This window comes from Nothobranchius furzeri, chromosome 3 (genome assembly GCF_043380555.1).
Source record: "Nothobranchius furzeri strain GRZ-AD chromosome 3, NfurGRZ-RIMD1, whole genome shotgun sequence".
In the NCBI taxonomy this organism is placed as follows: domain Eukaryota; kingdom Metazoa; phylum Chordata; class Actinopteri; order Cyprinodontiformes; family Nothobranchiidae; genus Nothobranchius; species Nothobranchius furzeri.
This window is the reverse complement of record NC_091743.1, coordinates 77975979-77995589: the sequence shown is the minus strand read 5'-3', so window position 1 is coordinate 77995589 and position 19611 is coordinate 77975979. Positions and strand designations below refer to the sequence as shown.

The following is a 19611-nucleotide window of genomic DNA, read 5'->3' as shown; positions in this document are numbered from 1 at the left end:
TCACACGACACATTTCCTTTTGTCTGACCCAATCAGAACCTTCATTTCTGGTGCAAGGCGTGGTTTTCTGTGGTGTTTGTATAAACCCTATTTTGCTGTCAAATTCTGATTTGCCAGTAAACCAAAACATGACAATTACAGAAACTATTCCACGCCACCTTTTCTTGAGTTCAAAGCGTTCTAGAGAAGTCTGGGACAGGCCATCCGGACTTCCTCTTCAGCCAAAAAGAACCTCGACAAGCTGGATAAATCTGTTGCAAGTTACACCTGACCGCAACGGTTCCTTCAGAATAAAAGCTGAACCTCACGACCCCTTCAGGATCTCGGAGACGCCAGTGATAACCTGTCGTGACCTGGAAGCATTCCAAGACTAGTTTGATCGGCACCGCTGCTTTTCTACCGGCTTCGGTTCCAAGGAGGGTCCAAGAGAATCTCAGCATTCTGGATCTAACGGAGGCTTCCCCTGTGGTACGTAGACCGACAGATGGCGTTTCATGTGTGTTATAAATCTCATACTAAAGTTTAGAGCGAAACATTCACTCCCACTCTGAACTAACTGTTTCTCCGGATCCACTGGTTCTGAATAACATTCCACACACACACCATCATCATTCATCACGTCTCACTCCACCTTAGTTCCATCAGTACACAGAGTGTTTAAGTTAGTCTTGTTTAAATTGTGTGGAAATAAATTTCTTAACTATTTTAAACCTGACTCTCTCTCTTCCCTTGGAGTTGGTACGAAGTAATCATTTTGTAGCGTCACCAAATGGACTGATTTTGAGATCCCACAGTTCATAAGCACGGCCAGAGCAAATAACCCTGGCTACACACGTTCTGCTGTATTTTACCCTGACAGGAGATGGAATGTCTGCATGCAGGCTCTTTAATCAGATGACTTCATCAGCTGAACTGAAGCTTCATCAGATAATAAAGATGAACAGTAGCATTCCTTTCCCCAAGGTTCCTCACAAGAGAACTCCTAAAATAAAATTTTATTCCCAGAAGAACAGAAGATTTCATAATATAAGTAATCATTTTATATTTCAGAATAATCCTTGAAGAAAAGAAGATCTTACAATTAATAATCACTAAATACTGCCATGTATGATTATAAATGATAAAATGCTTCACAAATGTGTTCAATAATGCTAAGTATGTTTACTGGATTAGATCACTCACACCAGACAAGAAGTAAGGCTAAATTAAGAAGCATTACACATAAACTAACCTCGTTTCGCAGACTCAGCGGCTCTGCATCACAGGGTGTGCGTTCTGAGAATTCTTGATAACTTTGGTAATAGATAAACAGCGGGCTATAAAACCAACCTGCTTCCACTCTGAGACAAGTTCAAACCTCCAACAGAACGAGGGTTGGAGAGCAAAGCTTTAAGACTGGCCATCTTAATCTGAGCTACCAAGGGATTTTGACACACTGTCAAAACCTTAAGCTTTTGCACCTGCAAAGCTGAGGACAACAAGATATTTCCTGCAGAACAAAGCTGATTTTGCGACACTCCTTCAGAGTTGTTTTGAGACGCTTGGTTCCATCCAGTCCACCTGTGTTACCTGGAAGCGATCCTGGACCGACCTGGTCGTACTAGGAGTTAGTCTACGGACTTCTGTACTCGGGGTCTCCAACCCCCTGACATTTCGGATCTGCAAGGGCATCTCCACTTGGGTACGTAGAACACAGTGAGATAGCGTCTGTATGCAGTTTGATAAATAACAGCTTGTAGCTTACTTACAAACCAAATTTCCTCCGTCCGGGAGCTTTGTCATGATACCGACTCTGAAATACTAGATTCACACCTAGTTCCAGACACCCATCTCTTAGTTCGCATCCACTCACAGTAAATGATAGTTTAAACCATTTGTCAAGTCTTAAATTGTTTGTAAAATAAATTATTTGTTTGCAAACCTGACTGGTTCTTGAATCCTAAACGAAGTGATGACATTCCCTGAATAAACAAAGAGTCTTAGAATCTTCTGCCTAATCATCTTAAAGACCAAGCAGGTGATATTCTATAATTAATAGGTTATCACAGCTATGGGTCACAAGTAATGACAATAAAAATAAATAGCTCTTAAGCAATTTATTTAATCCAATGTACCCTCTTATTGACTTCATTACAGCTTAATCCCTGCAATAAAAAGTTCAGATCTTCTGGTTAAAATCGTCAAAGATCCATCCGATTGATATTTCATATTTCTATGGAATCTCACATTTTATGGTTCATAAGTAAGATGTAAACAACCCATTCTTTACAACAGTCACATACAGGCAGAGGGAGGCTACCCTCTCGTTCACCGGGGTAAACCCCAATGTACAGGAACCAAGATGGGGGCAACAAGTATGCCCACCCCTAACTCTGCTCTGGCCTGGGATGGTTAATCTTCATTTGATAACTAAATAAATCAGCTACATATTTCATAAACCCATACATCACATCTAAGACACTTAATTAGGCTCTTAACTCATTCACTGCCAATGACGACTAAAGTCGTCATTTGCATTTTTTTTACTGTTTGAGCATCGGAACGAGCCCCCGCGCTGAGAGAACAAACATCTCAGCCCTGAAGCCGATCTTCATCCACATACGTCAGATCACATGATCTGGAAGCAACACATCCATGTGTTAGGAGATCGTTTTGGGCCGTTCCTGTAAAAAAAGTGAGGCGCGAACCGGAAAAGCATCTGCCGATCACAATTCAACAACGGATTATGAAAGAACGGATAACGCTCGAAACACGCGGACTCTTCCTGATGTAAGAGGTGAGTCTCCTCTTTGTTTTGGTTGTTTTGGCATCGACGTCATGCTAGCGCACAACGTTCTGTGACTCTTAAAAAAACAGTAAAAACGGTGAGAAATGCTGGCAGCGAAGGCCGTTAGTGATCAGGAAACGGCTGGCAGTGAATGAGTTAATAACATCTAAGATCATGATTCATCATAGTTTATGAACCCATTAATCCCAATATGCTTTGAGCTGAATGTGAAGAAAGCAGGTAAAGAGCAGGAACTCACCTCTTCTCTTATTCTCTTCACAGTTTCTCCTTTCTGTGGAAACACAAAGTTTACATCATGTCATGTGTTCCACGTGGTCAGCAGATCTAAATGCTGAAATAAAACCACATGAGATAGTTTTATAAGGGTGAGATGCTCGGCCATCCGGGAGGGGCCCGGAGTAGACGCCTTGGGAATTCCCCGGAGAAGCTGGCCCAGCTTGGGGAGAGGGAAGTCTGGGCCTCCCTGCTTAGGCTACTGCCCCCGTGACCCGACCTCAGATATGCAGCCGAAAATGGATGGATGGATGGAACAAAATAACAATTGGCCAAACACACGACCCCTGACCTTTTCTGTTAATGAACCCCCAAAGAAACTTACCTTTCCAATAATACTCCCAACTTCCTGTAGAGAGAAGACAAGAGCAACCAATCAGAAATCTTTTCCTGAGTAAATGGGAAGAAGGCACGACTGATTCATGGATGGCAGGTTTTGCTCAGCAGCAACTGGACCTTCATCAGGTGGATATAATTCCGACATTAATTCCTCACCTTGCCATGCATGAGGAGGCGGAGCGTGAGCGTGACCCCCATGGCCCCATCTCCAAATTGTTGATCACAGCTCATGGTGGAGGTGGGGGTGTGATGGATGGAGATGTGCATGGACTCTTCTAGAAGACGCATGAAGGTCCAAAGCCCTGAGGCCAGGGGAGCTGTCCAAAGCACCACAGAGAACCTTCTGACAAACCCAGAGGGGAATGCTTGGAGGTCCTCAGTGCTGTTAACTGGAGGAGCTGGGGATCAGAAAGGGATTTCTCACTTCAGTATCTGTAGAAAAGAATGAGAGAAAGCTGCATGTTAACATACGTGTGACGTAGAGTTCCTGAAGGACTGCAGAAAAATCACCGCCCTAAACCAGGTCAGACTCCAGCGGTTGGTTTGACGCCTGAAACTCAGGTACTCAGGTTTCCTCTCCACTGTCGCTGCATGCTTGCTTAGTATGAGGATTGCTGTAAAGACTCTGACACTAGTCAGTGACTCGATGCAACCTGCTGGGTTCCTTATATAGGAAACCTTTTACTGATTGGCTTAATGACCTGACCTGTATTGGAGTGTTTATTGTATGAAGGTCCTTGAGACGACTCTGGTCCTGATTTGGCGCTATAGAACGGACGCCTCCCTGGTGAGGTTTTCCGGGCATGTCCAACTGGGAGGACACCTAAAGGAAGACCCATGACACGTTGGAGGGACTATGTCTCACGGCCGGTAGGGAACGCCTTAGGAGGAGCTGGCCCAAGTGGCTGGGGAGAGGGAACTCTGGACAAGGAGCCATAGTGTTAAATAATAGTGACCGTGATTTATGCTAGTCCTGTCCCCCTGTAGTCCACCAACACACCTGTTGGGTTTTGCTGTGGAACCGAGTCACCATTTTGTGTCTCCATAACAAACGTGTGACCTCTGGTGAACCCTCTGGTCCCGATCTTTTTGCTCGTAGCCGCTATGAGCTTCCACTGGTGAACCTAAACTTTAAGTGTTCTTGTTGTGAACCACCAGTGTGCTCTACATCAGTCCAACGTCCTTAGCAGCACGGACTCTGGCTCCGTCTGATGTGTGGAAGTAAACATCATTCCTCGAGTGTCAGAAGCTAGTTGGCTAGTCCACGCCATAATTCAAAAGTTAATTGGGAGCTGTGTTTGGAGAGCTTAAGGGGCTTTCGGCCGGTGAAATGCCACTCAGGCATGGAGATACTTAAGCATTTCCTTTCACACCCAACAGACAGAAAACATAAAAAGAGGCTGTTCCTGCATGCTAATGGGCACCGTCAGTGTGAACACGTCTGACGTGTCACCTCATCCACTTTGATCATGTCTCTGTGAGCCTATGTTTTCATGTGTCTGAAAATCTCTCCTCCAGGCATCTGTCACCATGCCAACCAAGATCCTCGGTATAAATACGGCGTGCAGATGAAGAAATGAATGGATGCTGCTTCATATTAAACTGTGTGACTCAATCTGTGCGTGCTGATGAGATTCGTGAGCTGGGAATTGTGTTTCTCCATTAGCAGCGAGTGTCTGAATCTCATAAAAAATACAAAATCGGAACCAAAGTAGGTCAGCGTGCAGTCTTGTACAGGAGGTGTGTGTGTGTGTGTGTGCGCAAAAATATAAATTATTGAGGAACTTTGTATGCTTCAACACACCTGCCCTCCCCCCTCTGAATCATATGGCCACACACACACACACACACACACACACACACACACACACACACACACACACACACACACACACACACACACACACACACACACACACACACACACACACACACACACACACACACACACACACACTCACTCACTCACTCTGGACCAGCCATGCACTCGCCCAGCCGACACAAAACTGAACAGAGAAAATAATCCAGACTAAACTGTGAGATTATTTTAGTTTATTACTCATCAGAAGTTTAATCTCTGAGTCTTAGACAAACAAACAGTTAGTAAAACACTTATTAGGAACACCTGAGGGTTGTTCCATGAAGCAAGTTCAGAAAATCTTGAATGAGCGTACCAGTTCACTCCAGGTTTATCAACGGAGCTCAGGTAGATTTAATCCCCAGTGATTCGAGCAAGGCTCTAACGCTCTGAGGAAGGCTACAGAGCAAGTCAAAACTTTTCAAGGTAAAATCAAACCTTTAGCGCACTGTGGGCCAAAAGAAAAAAACCAAATGATGAAGAATGGTAGAGTAGTTATGTTGAAAATGGTTTTGATGGCAGAACATTTTATGAGCCAAACCATCCATAACTCTGCTTCGTTCTGCTCCCTTACCTCCAAAGGAGACAAAAACCAAAACAATCTTCAAATAGGAAGCAGCTGGAGACCAGACAAAGCACTGTGATGGGATGGTTGGACATCACAACGTTTAGATTAGATTTGATCACCAGGTGGGTCTGACTGATTCTGGCCAGCGACATCTCATTTCTGTAACCTGACTGGAATAAACTCAAAGCCAACATCTTGCTCCTTAAAGCTCAGTGGATTAAAACGGCAGACGTATGATTCGAGTCTCATCCATGGAGACGACTGTTGGTAGAAATGTCCCGGTGTTTAGCTGGGTGTGATTTCGTTTCCTGTAATTAAACACAGAATAAAAACTCCATCCGTGGTTTCAGGGAAGCTGAACCTTCAGGAGAAGCAAGCTCTGTTTCAGCTCCTCAATGACAACTTCAGTCATATTTTTGACTTTGGATCCAAATGTCTTCGTTAATTAGACTGAAAGTTCAAGACAAGACAAGACAGGACAGGACAGGACAAGACTAAAACATTGAAAGCATGACAATGCCTCTAACGCTTCAGCTGGACGAATGCAAATGTTTTATCGTGTTTCAGACGTGAACAAAAACAAGAATGTTATTGATGGAAACATTGAAACTGATGTGCTAATGGTTGCCAATCATTTCATGACTTTATAGAATCTATCAGGAAACTCGAACTACAAAGTAAATATTCTTTGGATGTAGAATCCTTAAATCTAGTTGTAGATGACCAAAACAAGTTCAAGTTCATCATAATCAGCTACTTATAAAGCACATTTAAAAACAGTGTTTCAGCTGTCCACAGTGCTATACAGGAGGGCCAAAGGCCATAAAAACAGTGGTGGGCCACTCTACAAATGGATGAGGTGAAAATGTATAACAAGTTAGAAGTAAAAAGGGCCCAACATATACGTACAGATCGTAGACAAAAACAAGCACCTAGCAGTAGCTAACACATTTAAAATAAAATCAGTGGACATATTAACTAAACATTATAAAACTTTATTTCGAGATAAAAAGAAGATGAAAACAAGTAAGTCATCGGCTGAGGTGACAGCAGTCAGAGATTAGTGAACGATGCGGGGAGTTTGTTTCAGGGTCAGGCGCAGGAAGCTTGGTTAAAGTAAAACGTTTTTAAGCGTGATTTGAAGTCAACCAGTGAGTCGGCAGCCCGAATGTGAGGTGGTAGGGCATTCCAAAGTTTTGGTGCAACGTGGGAAAAGGCCCGTTCACCACGTGCTTTGTAAAGTGTTGGGAGTAACGCAGTACAAAAGTAATTAATTACTGTAATGCATTGCTTTTTGCTGTAATGTGGTAATGTAAGGCATTACAGGGAAAGAAAATGGTAATATTTACTCGGTACAATTGTCATTAATGCGGTAATTACAATGGATTTTTAAACCCAGAATCAAGATGCGGGTTTCCTAAAAAATCAAATTGCGGGAAGCCTGAAAAAAGATCCAGTATCCACATATATTACATCATTGATGGACTCAGCTTTGCGGCATTCTATGAGCAGAGAGGACGCAGCGGTAATGGCTCAAATGCTCCAGCTGTGTCCTGCGCGCAGCCGCTGTTATATTCACAAAATCGCTCCACCAAAACAAAGTAATTCGTTTGCGATCATTTATATCAGCCCATATACTCTGGTACTTCATGTACTTTTCAGCTGAGTTCATAATCTGTGCCCCGGTGATTTCAACTCTGTGACGACCCTCGTCCCCTCGGTCCTCCTCGTCATCCTTATCTGAGCCTGCTGTCCCCTACCGCCGAGCTTTCAGCACCTGGGACAGTTCCCAGAGCAGCTCACTCTCCCTCCGTGGCAGTCCAGGACCTGGGAGAGAGGCACGCCAAAAAGGCAGCAGCTGATCTGAATCAGCCATCAAGCAGCCCACAGGACTTCAAAAGGGGAGCACAGCAGACAGTCGAGGAGATCCAGAGCTAGTCTGTGATGCTCCTGAGCTCGGTTACGATTTTCTTGCTAAGGTTAATCTGTGGTGTACGCTCGCTTAGGGTTTTCTGTAGGAAATAGGCTTAGTTCCTCATTTGCAGGTTAGCTGACAAAGTGTCAGTTTATCATTTCGGTGTTTTTGTCCCCATTGGACTTTGAGCCGGGGATTTTTTCTGTTAGGTGGTTGTTATTTAATTCGGCTAATTGCCGTTTTTCGTAAGCAGCTAACCGCTTACGTTTTCAGTTTCCACCTTTTAATCACCGTTCCCTGTTGTAAGCCTTATTTTGCCGTTAGAAATGGACACCCTTTGTTAATAAACCTTTTTGTTTTTACTCTCACCACCTCGTTATTTATCCTCTCACACACACCTCCACCTATTTTTCTGTGTTAGTCCCCTCATGCTCCGCATATTAAGCTTTTTACATTTTATTTATTTTTTGGCGTTCGGTAGATCCCTTTGGCTGATTAGTTAGAAAGTAGGAAATCTAGGAAACAGTTTTTCTGGAAGTCGGAGAAAACATGCAGCATGCAGGAAGGTTAGAGAGAGAAAGGGCAGGAAATTATTCAAATAAAGTCAAGAAAAAAAGAAAAAAGTAGGTAGATTTATCCCCAATAGACATTTTTACCGGTGATAAGCAACAATATATAAGCATTTAATATTTATACATGTGATAGAATCAAATCACCCCAGAAGCCAGTCCCACATCCAGGGCCGTATCAAGGCCTTTTGGGCCCAAGGCAAATATAGGCTTGGAGCCCCCACCACCCCACTCTCTGCTCAGTTAATATAAGATGGCAGCGTGCTGAGAGTAAAGATTGTTGTTGCTTTTATTTAATAAACAATCATTTTAAAGCACTGTTATTATATCTGACTGTTTTTAACAGCAACCCTAGCTCAGACACCACATCACCTTCCACATATATGTCATGAGCTCACTGAGCATCACATGACCAGATTCATATTGAAGTTGTTTTGGTGAAAGTAACTTAAAGTAATGCAAACGTTGTGTAATGCCTTACATTTTAAAATCAGTAATATTGTAATGTAATTAATTACTTTAAAATGAGGGTAACAAGTAATAAATAATGCATTACAGTTTTGAAGTAACTTGCCCAACACTGGTTTTGAGTAGGGATGAGCGAGTACACCACTATCTGTATCTGTATCTGTTCAACCATCTAAATGATCCGTATCTGTACTCGGAGTGGGCGTGGCTGACCTCTAATAGATTAAAAAAGAGTTTATTTATTTATTATTATTTATTTTTGGAGTTTTTTTATTGAAAAATGTAAAACAAACCTATACCCTGCTGTACGTTGGTTCTGTTCAGTTTAAAGAAAAGCAGCAGGGAATAGTTAAATAAAAACTACAGAGAATTTACAGTTTTTAAGACAAATCTAATCATTATTAGGCTTAAGTTGAATAAACAAATGCACATTGAAAACACTTCAATGCTATTTTATTTAAAAGCCTGTTTTTTAAAGCATTTTACCCCTATTTGATGCATAATAAGAAGTTCTAAGGTCCAATTTACATTAGAAAACTTCCTACTGCATTCAACAATTATAATGGATTTGGTTTATATTAATTACCTACATGTTAGTACTCTATAGAAATGTGTTGTGTACATTTAACAAGTTCATTCTGTAGCTTAAAACATACATGAAACCATCTAAAGTTAACATGTAAGTCCTGAAAGCTTCTAGAATAAACAAAGTTACTTTACCTGAAAACGGTCGTGAACAAACGCTGCTGATGGACGTGAAGCTGCTGTAGCTCCTTAATATTCCTGCTCGATTTTTGCTAACTTTAGCATTTTTCCTTTGCTTGTAGCTGCCGCCACGGCTGTGACGGGACCTACGGGCCACCGTAGAGGTGAAGGCTAGACTGTCCGGATTTAGAGCCGCTGGGTTCTGGTCTTAGCGGTCTAGCAAGGACCGGCGAGGACCCGTACTCATAAGAATTCTGCCCGTGGATTTGGACACACCCATTATTGCATTTCCACGAGATTTGAATGTGTTTCCATGTGATATTAATGTTTTTGAATTACTAATTGGTGTATTAATTGTGTCATGTGCGACAGCACATGTGTGATCAACTGCACATAACTGTCAGAGGCACACCTGTCGGACAACAGGAGTTCCAACGGGGTTAGCCTTTTGAGTTCAGTTAAATGTTTTTGGTGGGACACAAGGACACAGCGGCTCAACATGACTTGAGTTATGCGATGGGGCCTTACCTCCTCCTCTGCCACAGTTGCCCCACTAGTAAAGCAGTTTAAATCTCTGCTTTAGCTGCATTCTGTTACATTTAGTTAAAAAACAAAATTGTGTGGTTGTTGGGGGTGAGGAGAAAGACCTGTTAACTTGTTAGTAAACAGGTCACTCAGATGGTACTTTCAGTCTCTAAGGTCGTATTTCTTCACATGAATCAGACATTTCTGGAAGGAGCGAGGGAGTAAGAGGAGATGGAGGGAAGGGCGGAGGCTGGACCACTAGCAGGCAGGAAGTAATGGACTCTTTATTGAATTAAATGCTCCACAAAGCCAGAGCAGTCATTATCCAACTGCGATCCCGACTCACAGCATCCATTATCCTGATTGGCTGCACACCCATTCCTCAAAAGTCCGTCTGTAATTTGATGCTGACTCATCCTCTGTAGCGGGGGCTGGACTGAGGGTTTCTCCGGAATCACCATCTATTAATCAGCAAATGTTCTATAAAATTCAGTTTATACCTACAGAGCCGACTCTGGAGTCAAGAACGAAGAGCCCATCCTTCAGAGGAACATTCAACTCCTGCAACCTGGAGTTCACCGACGTGTTCAGAACCAGGATAGAAAAAGGAACATGAAAAGCTGCTGCAGCTCTACAGAAACCACACATCAGTCCTGATAAATCATCTGATTTCTGGACCATAAACATGTAAGCGCACTCTCAGCCTGACTGGATTTATTCATGTGACCTGAACCTACAAGAAAAACATGCTAAATGTGCTACTATGACCCTTTGCAGAGTTAATGAAGTCACCCAGCCCCCTCGTCTCCTTTGGCCAGAATACTGCAATTTCAGAGTATCTGGACCACTTTCTTGAAGTCTCACAAAGTCATGCTTTACAGTAATCCATGCTTACACCTGGTTAGTAACGCGTTTATCATGGTGGAGCCTCAGATGAAACCTGCTGCTGCTGGGTCTGTCATCACCAGCATTCTGAATCCACGATTGGGTTTGCCGACACGTTAAAGCCTACGGTCACATGATTCCTCCTCTCAGGAAATCTGTTAGTGGCTAGCTGACTAGCTAGCGCTGGAGTGTGCTTCAAGCACATTTCCTGCTGTTCAGCTGTTAGATGAAGGTGTTAAAAACAGCTTAGTCAGATTCTTATCAGTCCCTGTTTTATAATTGAATCATTGAAAAATTTAAAATGATTCCCTACGTTTAATAAATAAACTCCACCTTTATGAATCGGGGTGATTTGGATGTTTGGTCTTGTATTAATAAACAACAGTTAGGGTCTGGTTTACCCCAGCAGAGTTCTGCTGTTTCTGCTGATTATCTATTACCATTAGAAGAATAAAACGTGTCCTCTGGAGGCAGAGCTTTGAGGGACGTTTTAGCATTAAACCCACAGGATGTGCTGTCATGGTGGATTAACACAAAGCCAATCTGCTCAGACAGCAGCAAACTCAAACCTGACTTTCTTCTTTCTGGTTTGATGGCGGATAGCATAAACAAACCGTGACCTTGAGGGATTTTGTAATTCCTCCAGGGGGAGAAGATCAAGGGCACCTTGATCAGCTGACTCCCTTTGATGAGGAGCAGCACTTCTCTGAACTCCCCCCAGATGACTGAGCTCCTCTGGATCACGAGCTGTTTAGATGATCCAGTAGATCCTGAACTTCACCACTCAGGTCCGTCTCCATGACAACAGAATGATTCTGCACACACCCAACAACACACACAGTGCACTGCCTCAGCAAGTCTAGCTGCCATAACAGAAACAGGAAAAAAGCTCATTCAACACGCTTGACCCTACGACCTTCAGCCTCCACACCACTGATCCTAAAGTGGGAGCAGCAGGAATAGGTGGATATGTTCAACATGGCAGCCAGAGAACTGCAGCTTTGATGCTGATTAGGCAGGGGCCACACGCTGGGCCATCTTCTGAGAGACTAATCCTGTCCCAGATGTCCCCAATCCATCCATCAGCCTCCACCCAGGACCTCTTTAAATGTGACACATCTTCTTGCTATCAGGAACTGGGAATGAGTCAAAGCTCCATGATTTAGTCACATTCGTTCAGAAGATCTGCAGAAATCAGCTGATTAACAAACATCTGGCTTCAGTGTCTGCTATGATAAGGATGTACACACACACACACACACACACACACACACACACACACACACACACACACACACACACACACACACACACACACACACACACCACTCAGACTTTATACCCAATCAGCTAGCAGCTACCATTTTGGTTGTACTCACCACTCTGGCCTATCCATCAGGTTTAAATATTGGAACGGCACCCGTTTGAAGAAGTAATCCATCTGAAAACCCACTCTGGTACTAGTGGTGGTTTAACAAACAGTCTGTGACATCATGGTCACATTCTGAGAGCTCCTGAAGATAAATTCCAGCCGTTTCTGCAGATAAACTCTTCTTCAGGACGACTGTACAGGAATCTTGTTCCTCTTGCAAACAAAAAGGCATGTTTGTATTCTAGGCTTTATGTAAAGTGCAGACTAGGTAAAAAAAAAAAAACCCTACTAGCTACACAGAGACATTGCGCGTTAGTATTCACAGTCCAGGGGAGGAGAGATCCCTGACTCAGCATTATTTGAAGCGGGTCGTGATGACACAGCAACGCCCATCCAGCTTTTTGCAATAGCTAGATCTGAGACAGAAAAATGCATGAGTGAATCACTAACACGATGTTGGGGGTGTTTTCCACAATGAAATAATGAAACAAACATTGTCACAAGCACCAAAGGGAGATTTTTGCATGATACAGTCCCTTAAAAATGAGACCCTTAGTCTTAGATTAAGACTGGATTTTACTGTAAGTAAAGGACAGTTACAGTGAATGTGTGTTCACCATGAAAGCATGAAGGCTACTTTGGTGATATGTCTCTTAGTCTTGGATTCTGCTGACATGAGAGTCAAACCACTTTTGTGTGAAGACACATTTAACAAGGTTTAAACTCACCGAGAAGACGGATCAGATCTGAAGAGGTGGACTCATTCTCTGGAGATGTCCTGCAGAGAGAAGAACATGGCTTCAATATCATCATCATCATTGACACCGTCATCATCACCGAAATCATCATCAACATCATTATTATCATCATCAACACCATCACTATCATTATTATCATCGACACAATCTCTACCATTATTATCATCGACGCAATCTCTATCATTATCATCATCGACAACATCTCTATCATTATCATCATCGACAAATCTCTATCATTATCATCATCGACAAATCTCTATCATTATCATCATTGACAAATCTCTATCATTATCATCATCGACAAATCTCTATCATTATTATCATCGACACAATCTCTATCATTATCATCATCGACGTTATCATCGACACCATCACTATTATTATCATCATCGACACCATCACTATCATTATCATCGACACGATCACTATTATTATCATCATCGACACCATCACTATCATCGACACCATCACTATCATTATCATCGACACCATTATTATCATCATCGACACCATCACTATCATTATCATCGACACCATTATTATCATCATCGACACCATCACTATCATTATCATCGACACCATTATTATCATCATCGACATCATTATTATCATCATCGACACAATCTCTATCATTATTATCATCGACACAATCTCTATCATTATTATCATTGACACCATCTCTATCATTATCATCATCAACACCATTATTAACATCATCGACACCATTATTATCATCATCGACACAATCTCTATCATTATCATCGACACAATCTCTATCATTATCAACATCGACACCATCTCTATCATTATCATCATCGACACAATCTCTATCATTATCATCATCGACACAATCTCTATCAGTAGCATCATCGACACCATCTCTATCATTATCATCATCGACACAATCTCTATCATTATTATCATCGACACAATCTCTATCATTATCATCGTCGACACCATCTCTATCATTATCATCATCGACACAATCTCTATCAGTAGCATCATCGACACCATCTCTATCATTATCATCATCGACACCATCTCTATCATTATCATCGACACCATTATTATCATCATCGACACCATCACTATCATTATCATCGACAACATTATTATCATCATCGACACCATCACTATCATTATCATTGACACAATTATTATCATCATCGACACAATCTCTATCATTATTATCATCGACACAATCTCTATCATTATTATCATTGACACCATCTCTATCATTATCATCATCGACGTTATCATCGACACCATTATTATCGTCATCGACACCATTATTATCATCATCGACACCATTATTATCATCATCGACACAATCTCTATCATTATCATCATCGACACAGTCTCTATCATTATCACCATCGACACCATCTCTATCATTATTATCATCGACATAATCTCTATCATTATTATCATCGACACAATCTATCATTATTATCATTGACACCATCTCTATCATTATCATCATCGACACAATCTCTATCATTATCATCGACACCATTATTATCATCATCGACACCATCACTATCATTATCATCGACACCATTATTATCATCATCGACACAATCTCTATCATTATTATCATCGACACAATCTCTATCATTATTATCATCGACACAATCTCTATCATTATTATCATTGACACAATCTCTATCATTATCATCATCGACGTTATCATCGACACCATTATTATCGTCATCGACACCATTATTATCATCATCGACACCATTATTATCATCATCGACACAATCTCTATCATTATCATCATCGACACAGTCTCTATCATTATCACCATCGACACCATCTCTTTCACTATCATCATCGACACAATCTCTATCAGTAGCATCATCGACACCATCTCTATCATTATCATCATTGACACAATCTCTATCATTATTATCATCGACACCATCTCTATCATTATCATCATCGACACAATCTCTATCAGTAGCATCATCGACACAATCTCTATCAGTAGCATCATCGACACCATCTCTATCATTATCATCATCAACACCATCTCTATCATTATCATCATCGACACCATCTCTATCATTATCATCATCGACACCATCTCTATCATTATCATCATCGACACCATCTCTATCATTATCATCATCAACACCATCTCTATCATTATCATCATCGACACAATCTCTATCATATTATCATCGACACAATCTCTATTATTATCATCATCGACACAATCTCTATCATTATCATCATCAACACCATCTCTATCATTATCATCATCGACACAATCTCTATCATTATCATCATCGACACCATCTCTATCATTATCATCATCAACACCATCTCTATCATTATCATCATCGACACCATCTCTATCATTATCATCATCGACGTTATCATCGACACCATTATTATCGTCATCGACACCATTATTATCATCATCGACACCATTATTATCATCATCGACACAATCTCTATCATTATCATCATCGACACAGTCTCTATCATTATCACCATCGACACCATCTCTATCATTATCATCATCGACACAATCTCTATCAGTAGCATCATCGACACAATCTCTATCATTATCATCATCGACACCATCTCTATCATTATTATCATCGACACCATCCCTATCATTATCATTATCGACACAATCTCTATCAGTAGCATCATCGACACCATCTCTATCAGTAGCATCATCGACACAATCTCTATCAGTAGCATCATCGACACCATCTCTATCATTATCATCATCGACACCATCTCTATCATTATCATCATCGACACAATCTCTATCAGTAGCATCATCAACACAATCTCTATCAGTAGCATCATCGACACAATCTCTATCAGTAGCATCATCGACACCATCTCTATCAGTAGCATCATCGACACCATCTCTATCATTATCATCATCGACACCATCTCTATCATTATCATCATCAACACCATCTCTATCATTATCATCATCGACACAATCTCTATCATATTATCATCGACACAATCTCTATTATTATCATCATCGACACAATCTCTATCATTATCATCATCAACACCATCTCTATCATTATCATCATCGACACAATCTCTATCATTATCATCATCGACACCATCTCTATCATTATCATCATCAACACCATCTCTATCATTATCATCATCGACACCATCTCTATCATTATCATCATCGACGTTATCATCGACACCATTATTATCGTCATCGACACCATTATTATCATCATCGACACCATTATTATCATCATCGACACAATCTCTATCATTATCATCATCGACACAGTCTCTATCATTATCACCATCGACACCATCTCTATCATTATCATCATCGACACAATCTCTATCAGTAGCATCATCGACACAATCTCTATCATTATCATCATTGACACAATCTCTATCATTATTATCATCGACACCATCTCTATCATTATCATCATCGACACAATCTCTATCAGTAGCATCATCGACACCATCTCTATCAGTAGCATCATCGACACAATCTCTATCAGTAGCATCATCGACACCATCTCTATCATTATCATCATCGACACCATCTCTATCATTATCATCATCGACACAATCTCTATCAGTAGCATCATCGACACAATCTCTATCAGTAGCATCATCGACACAATCTCTATCAGTAGCATCATCGACACCATCTCTATCATTATCATCATCGACACCATCTCTATCATTATCATCATCGACACCATCTCTATCATTATCATCATCAACACCATCTCTATCATTATCATCATCGACACAATCTCTATCATATTATCATCGACACAATCTCTATCATTATCATCATCGACACAATCTCTATCATTATCATCATCAACACCATCTCTATCATTATCATCATCGACACAATCTCTATCATATTATCATCGACACAATCTCTATCATTATCATCATCGACACAATCTCTATCATTATCATCATCGACACAATCTCTATCAGTAGCTTCACTGACATCATCTCTATCATTATCATCATCGACACCATCTCTATCATTATCATCATCGACACAATCTCTATCAGTAGCTTCACTGACATCATCTCTATCATTATCATCATCGACACAATCTCTATCATTATCATCATCAACACCATCTCTATCATTATCATCATCGACACCATCTCTATCATTATCATCATCGACGTTATCATCGACACCATCACTATTATTATCATCATCAACACCATCATCAACACCATTATTGTCATCATTAACATCATCACCATCATCATCAACATCATCGCTATCATTATCATTATGGACATCATCCCTATCATTATCATCATCAACATCATCATCATTATCATCGACATGACCGACATCATAATCATCATAGACATAATTATCATCATCATTAATGACATCATCATCATCATCACTAACATCAATGACACCACTGACACCAGGGTTTAGCCCAGCGCGTCATAAGCCTGGCGGCCCGCCAGGCTAAGCGTCATGCCCCGCCCCCCTCTCCGACCCTACCGTGTCCGCTGACACGAACGGCGCAACGAAACTAGAGCCCTCCATCAGCTGATATTGGTGAGAAACAGCAGCGCAACGTGTGCAACCACCCCACCCTCACTCTCACGGAGGAGTGCTTCGGGACAGAGCGCGTAACCCTTGGACAAGTTGAGTTTGACTATGAAGTAATAATACAGTAGCCCTGATCTGGAGGAATAATTCTTCTCCAGGAGCTTAAGTAAACCAGGTTCCTGGACGAGTGCAGACAGAATCAGGATGTGTTTTCCATATTCTTTTGTTTGTTGGATAGAAATGTTCAGAATGAAGAGCTTACATCTCTGACTGGTTTCCATTCTCAGCTGTTTAACGATCCGACATCCTGACAGCCGTCTCACCTGTTGTCAGAAACACAATCTCTCCAATTATCCACTCCACGTTTGTCTCCCTAATTACAGATCGTTGTGTGTTTCCGTTTACTTGCAGCGTGCTTCTCATTAAACCTAATGATGTTATTCCGGAGTTGGCAGAAGGGGATCGCAGATTGGTTTTGCTCAGATCAATCCTTCTTCTCTCTGTCTTTTTTTTCCTCTAAAACACTTGATGTTCACAAAAACCTGCTTCCGTTGTTTTGATGAACAAACAGGATGAAGAAATAAACAAAGTGAAGCAGGTTAATCTGATTTCCTTCCTTTTATATCTGTTACCTGAACTGGATTTCTCGGACAGAAATCATCAGGAAACCGAAACAAAAGTGTTTTTATCTCTTCTGTTTCCTGCAGTCTCAGAACCACGACGACTGAATATTTTAGGTTAGAGGGAGCCTAAGTCATGCCCATCTATTTCCGGTCCCATGAATTGGAGTTCTGTACCAATAAAAGTGATTTTTGATGCTGTTCGACATGTGCCATGGATTTACACATGATGGTGGAGAATTTTAAAGACATATCTGGAAACCAAGAAAGCTGTGACAATGAAAACACAAAAGAACAACAAATGAAGAAATAGTTAGAAAGTGTCAATTCCCATTTGACCTGAAGGCTAGGGAATAAAAACGGGTCTTTAGCACAGTCTTAAAGATCTCCACGGAGGAAGCGTCCTTGAGCGCCTTGAGAGCTTTCCAAAGAACCGATCCCAGAACAGAAATGGCCTGAAACCCTCGGGACCCAGAGGAAGATTACTCAAATGAATACTAGGGTTCAATCTGAACTAATGAAAATAATGTTTTAAATAATATCAATAATTTTAATCAATGATCAGACGGTTGTTGCTATGACCTCATTTGTCACAACAAAAGCAACTTTTGGTTGTAGCGGCTCTTTTCTCAGCTATTTTTAGAGAAGATGACGAGTCGGCCTTTGTTCCATACAGACGGATCATCAGCACCGCATGACAGCTCTATTAATAACTAAACACCAGGCCTGTTTGGAACTCTGAGGAATGCGTTTCCATTGTTTGGTGGAATAACGAGAACCGGTTTCAGATCCTCCATGACAGGATGGACTACTCTGTCTGATCTAGAAGTTAATTCAAAGCTCTTCATGATTTCACAAGATGTATGTGTTAAATTATTGTGTAAAATAATAAAAGACTATTCTAAAACATTTGTGTCTAAACATGTCCTGATGCCCCGGTGGTTCTTAGACCCCACCCCCAGGGGGCAGTTTTGTCCAACAGCGTCTTATAAATGTGTTTCTGCTGCTGACAGACCCACCGCTATCAGTGAGTCAGAGACGTGTTCCTGTCTTCGTGTCACATTTAACTCCAGCAGCATGACTCCTTTCCCGGTGAGTTAAATGAGAACGGAAATTCAGTAAAGGTGCATCATAAAACATATTATCTAACAATATAAACAACAACAATCTAAAATAAGGAGCACACAGCCTCACTGTGTAGGCAGAGAAGTAGTTATAATACTAACGTTCTGGTCCGAGATGCTGATTAGTGCTGATGAGCAGGAATAAAAGGAAAAATCACATTATTATTAAAGTTGAGCACACACACACACACACACACACACACGCACGTACGCACGCACACACATACACAAACACACACACACACGCACACACAAGAACACACGCAGGCATGCACACATA

General features: G+C 41.2%; 1 protein-coding gene across 7 annotated transcripts in view; it reads right to left on the bottom strand.

Moving 5' to 3' along the window:
• pcbp4 (poly(rC) binding protein 4) overlaps positions 1-19611 on the bottom strand; it is a 61183-nt gene that overhangs the window by 28639 nt on the left and 12933 nt on the right. For 5 of the 7 annotated variants that reach the window (XM_015958308.3, XM_015958307.3, XM_015958306.3 and 2 more), the window contains exons 2-5: positions 12994-13043; positions 3557-3832; positions 3387-3410; positions 3027-3059 (exon numbers count right to left, since the gene is read on the bottom strand). In XM_015958308.3, the coding sequence (XP_015813794.3) occupies positions 3027-3059; positions 3387-3410; positions 3557-3688 (189 nt within the window). In that variant the 5' untranslated portion in view covers positions 3689-3832; positions 12994-13043. Of the gene's footprint in view, positions 1-3026; positions 3060-3386; positions 3411-3556; positions 3833-12993; positions 13044-17849; positions 19387-19433 lie in introns of those variants that run through there. The other 2 variants (XM_054733143.2, XM_070549561.1) reach the window with 2 other exon arrangements.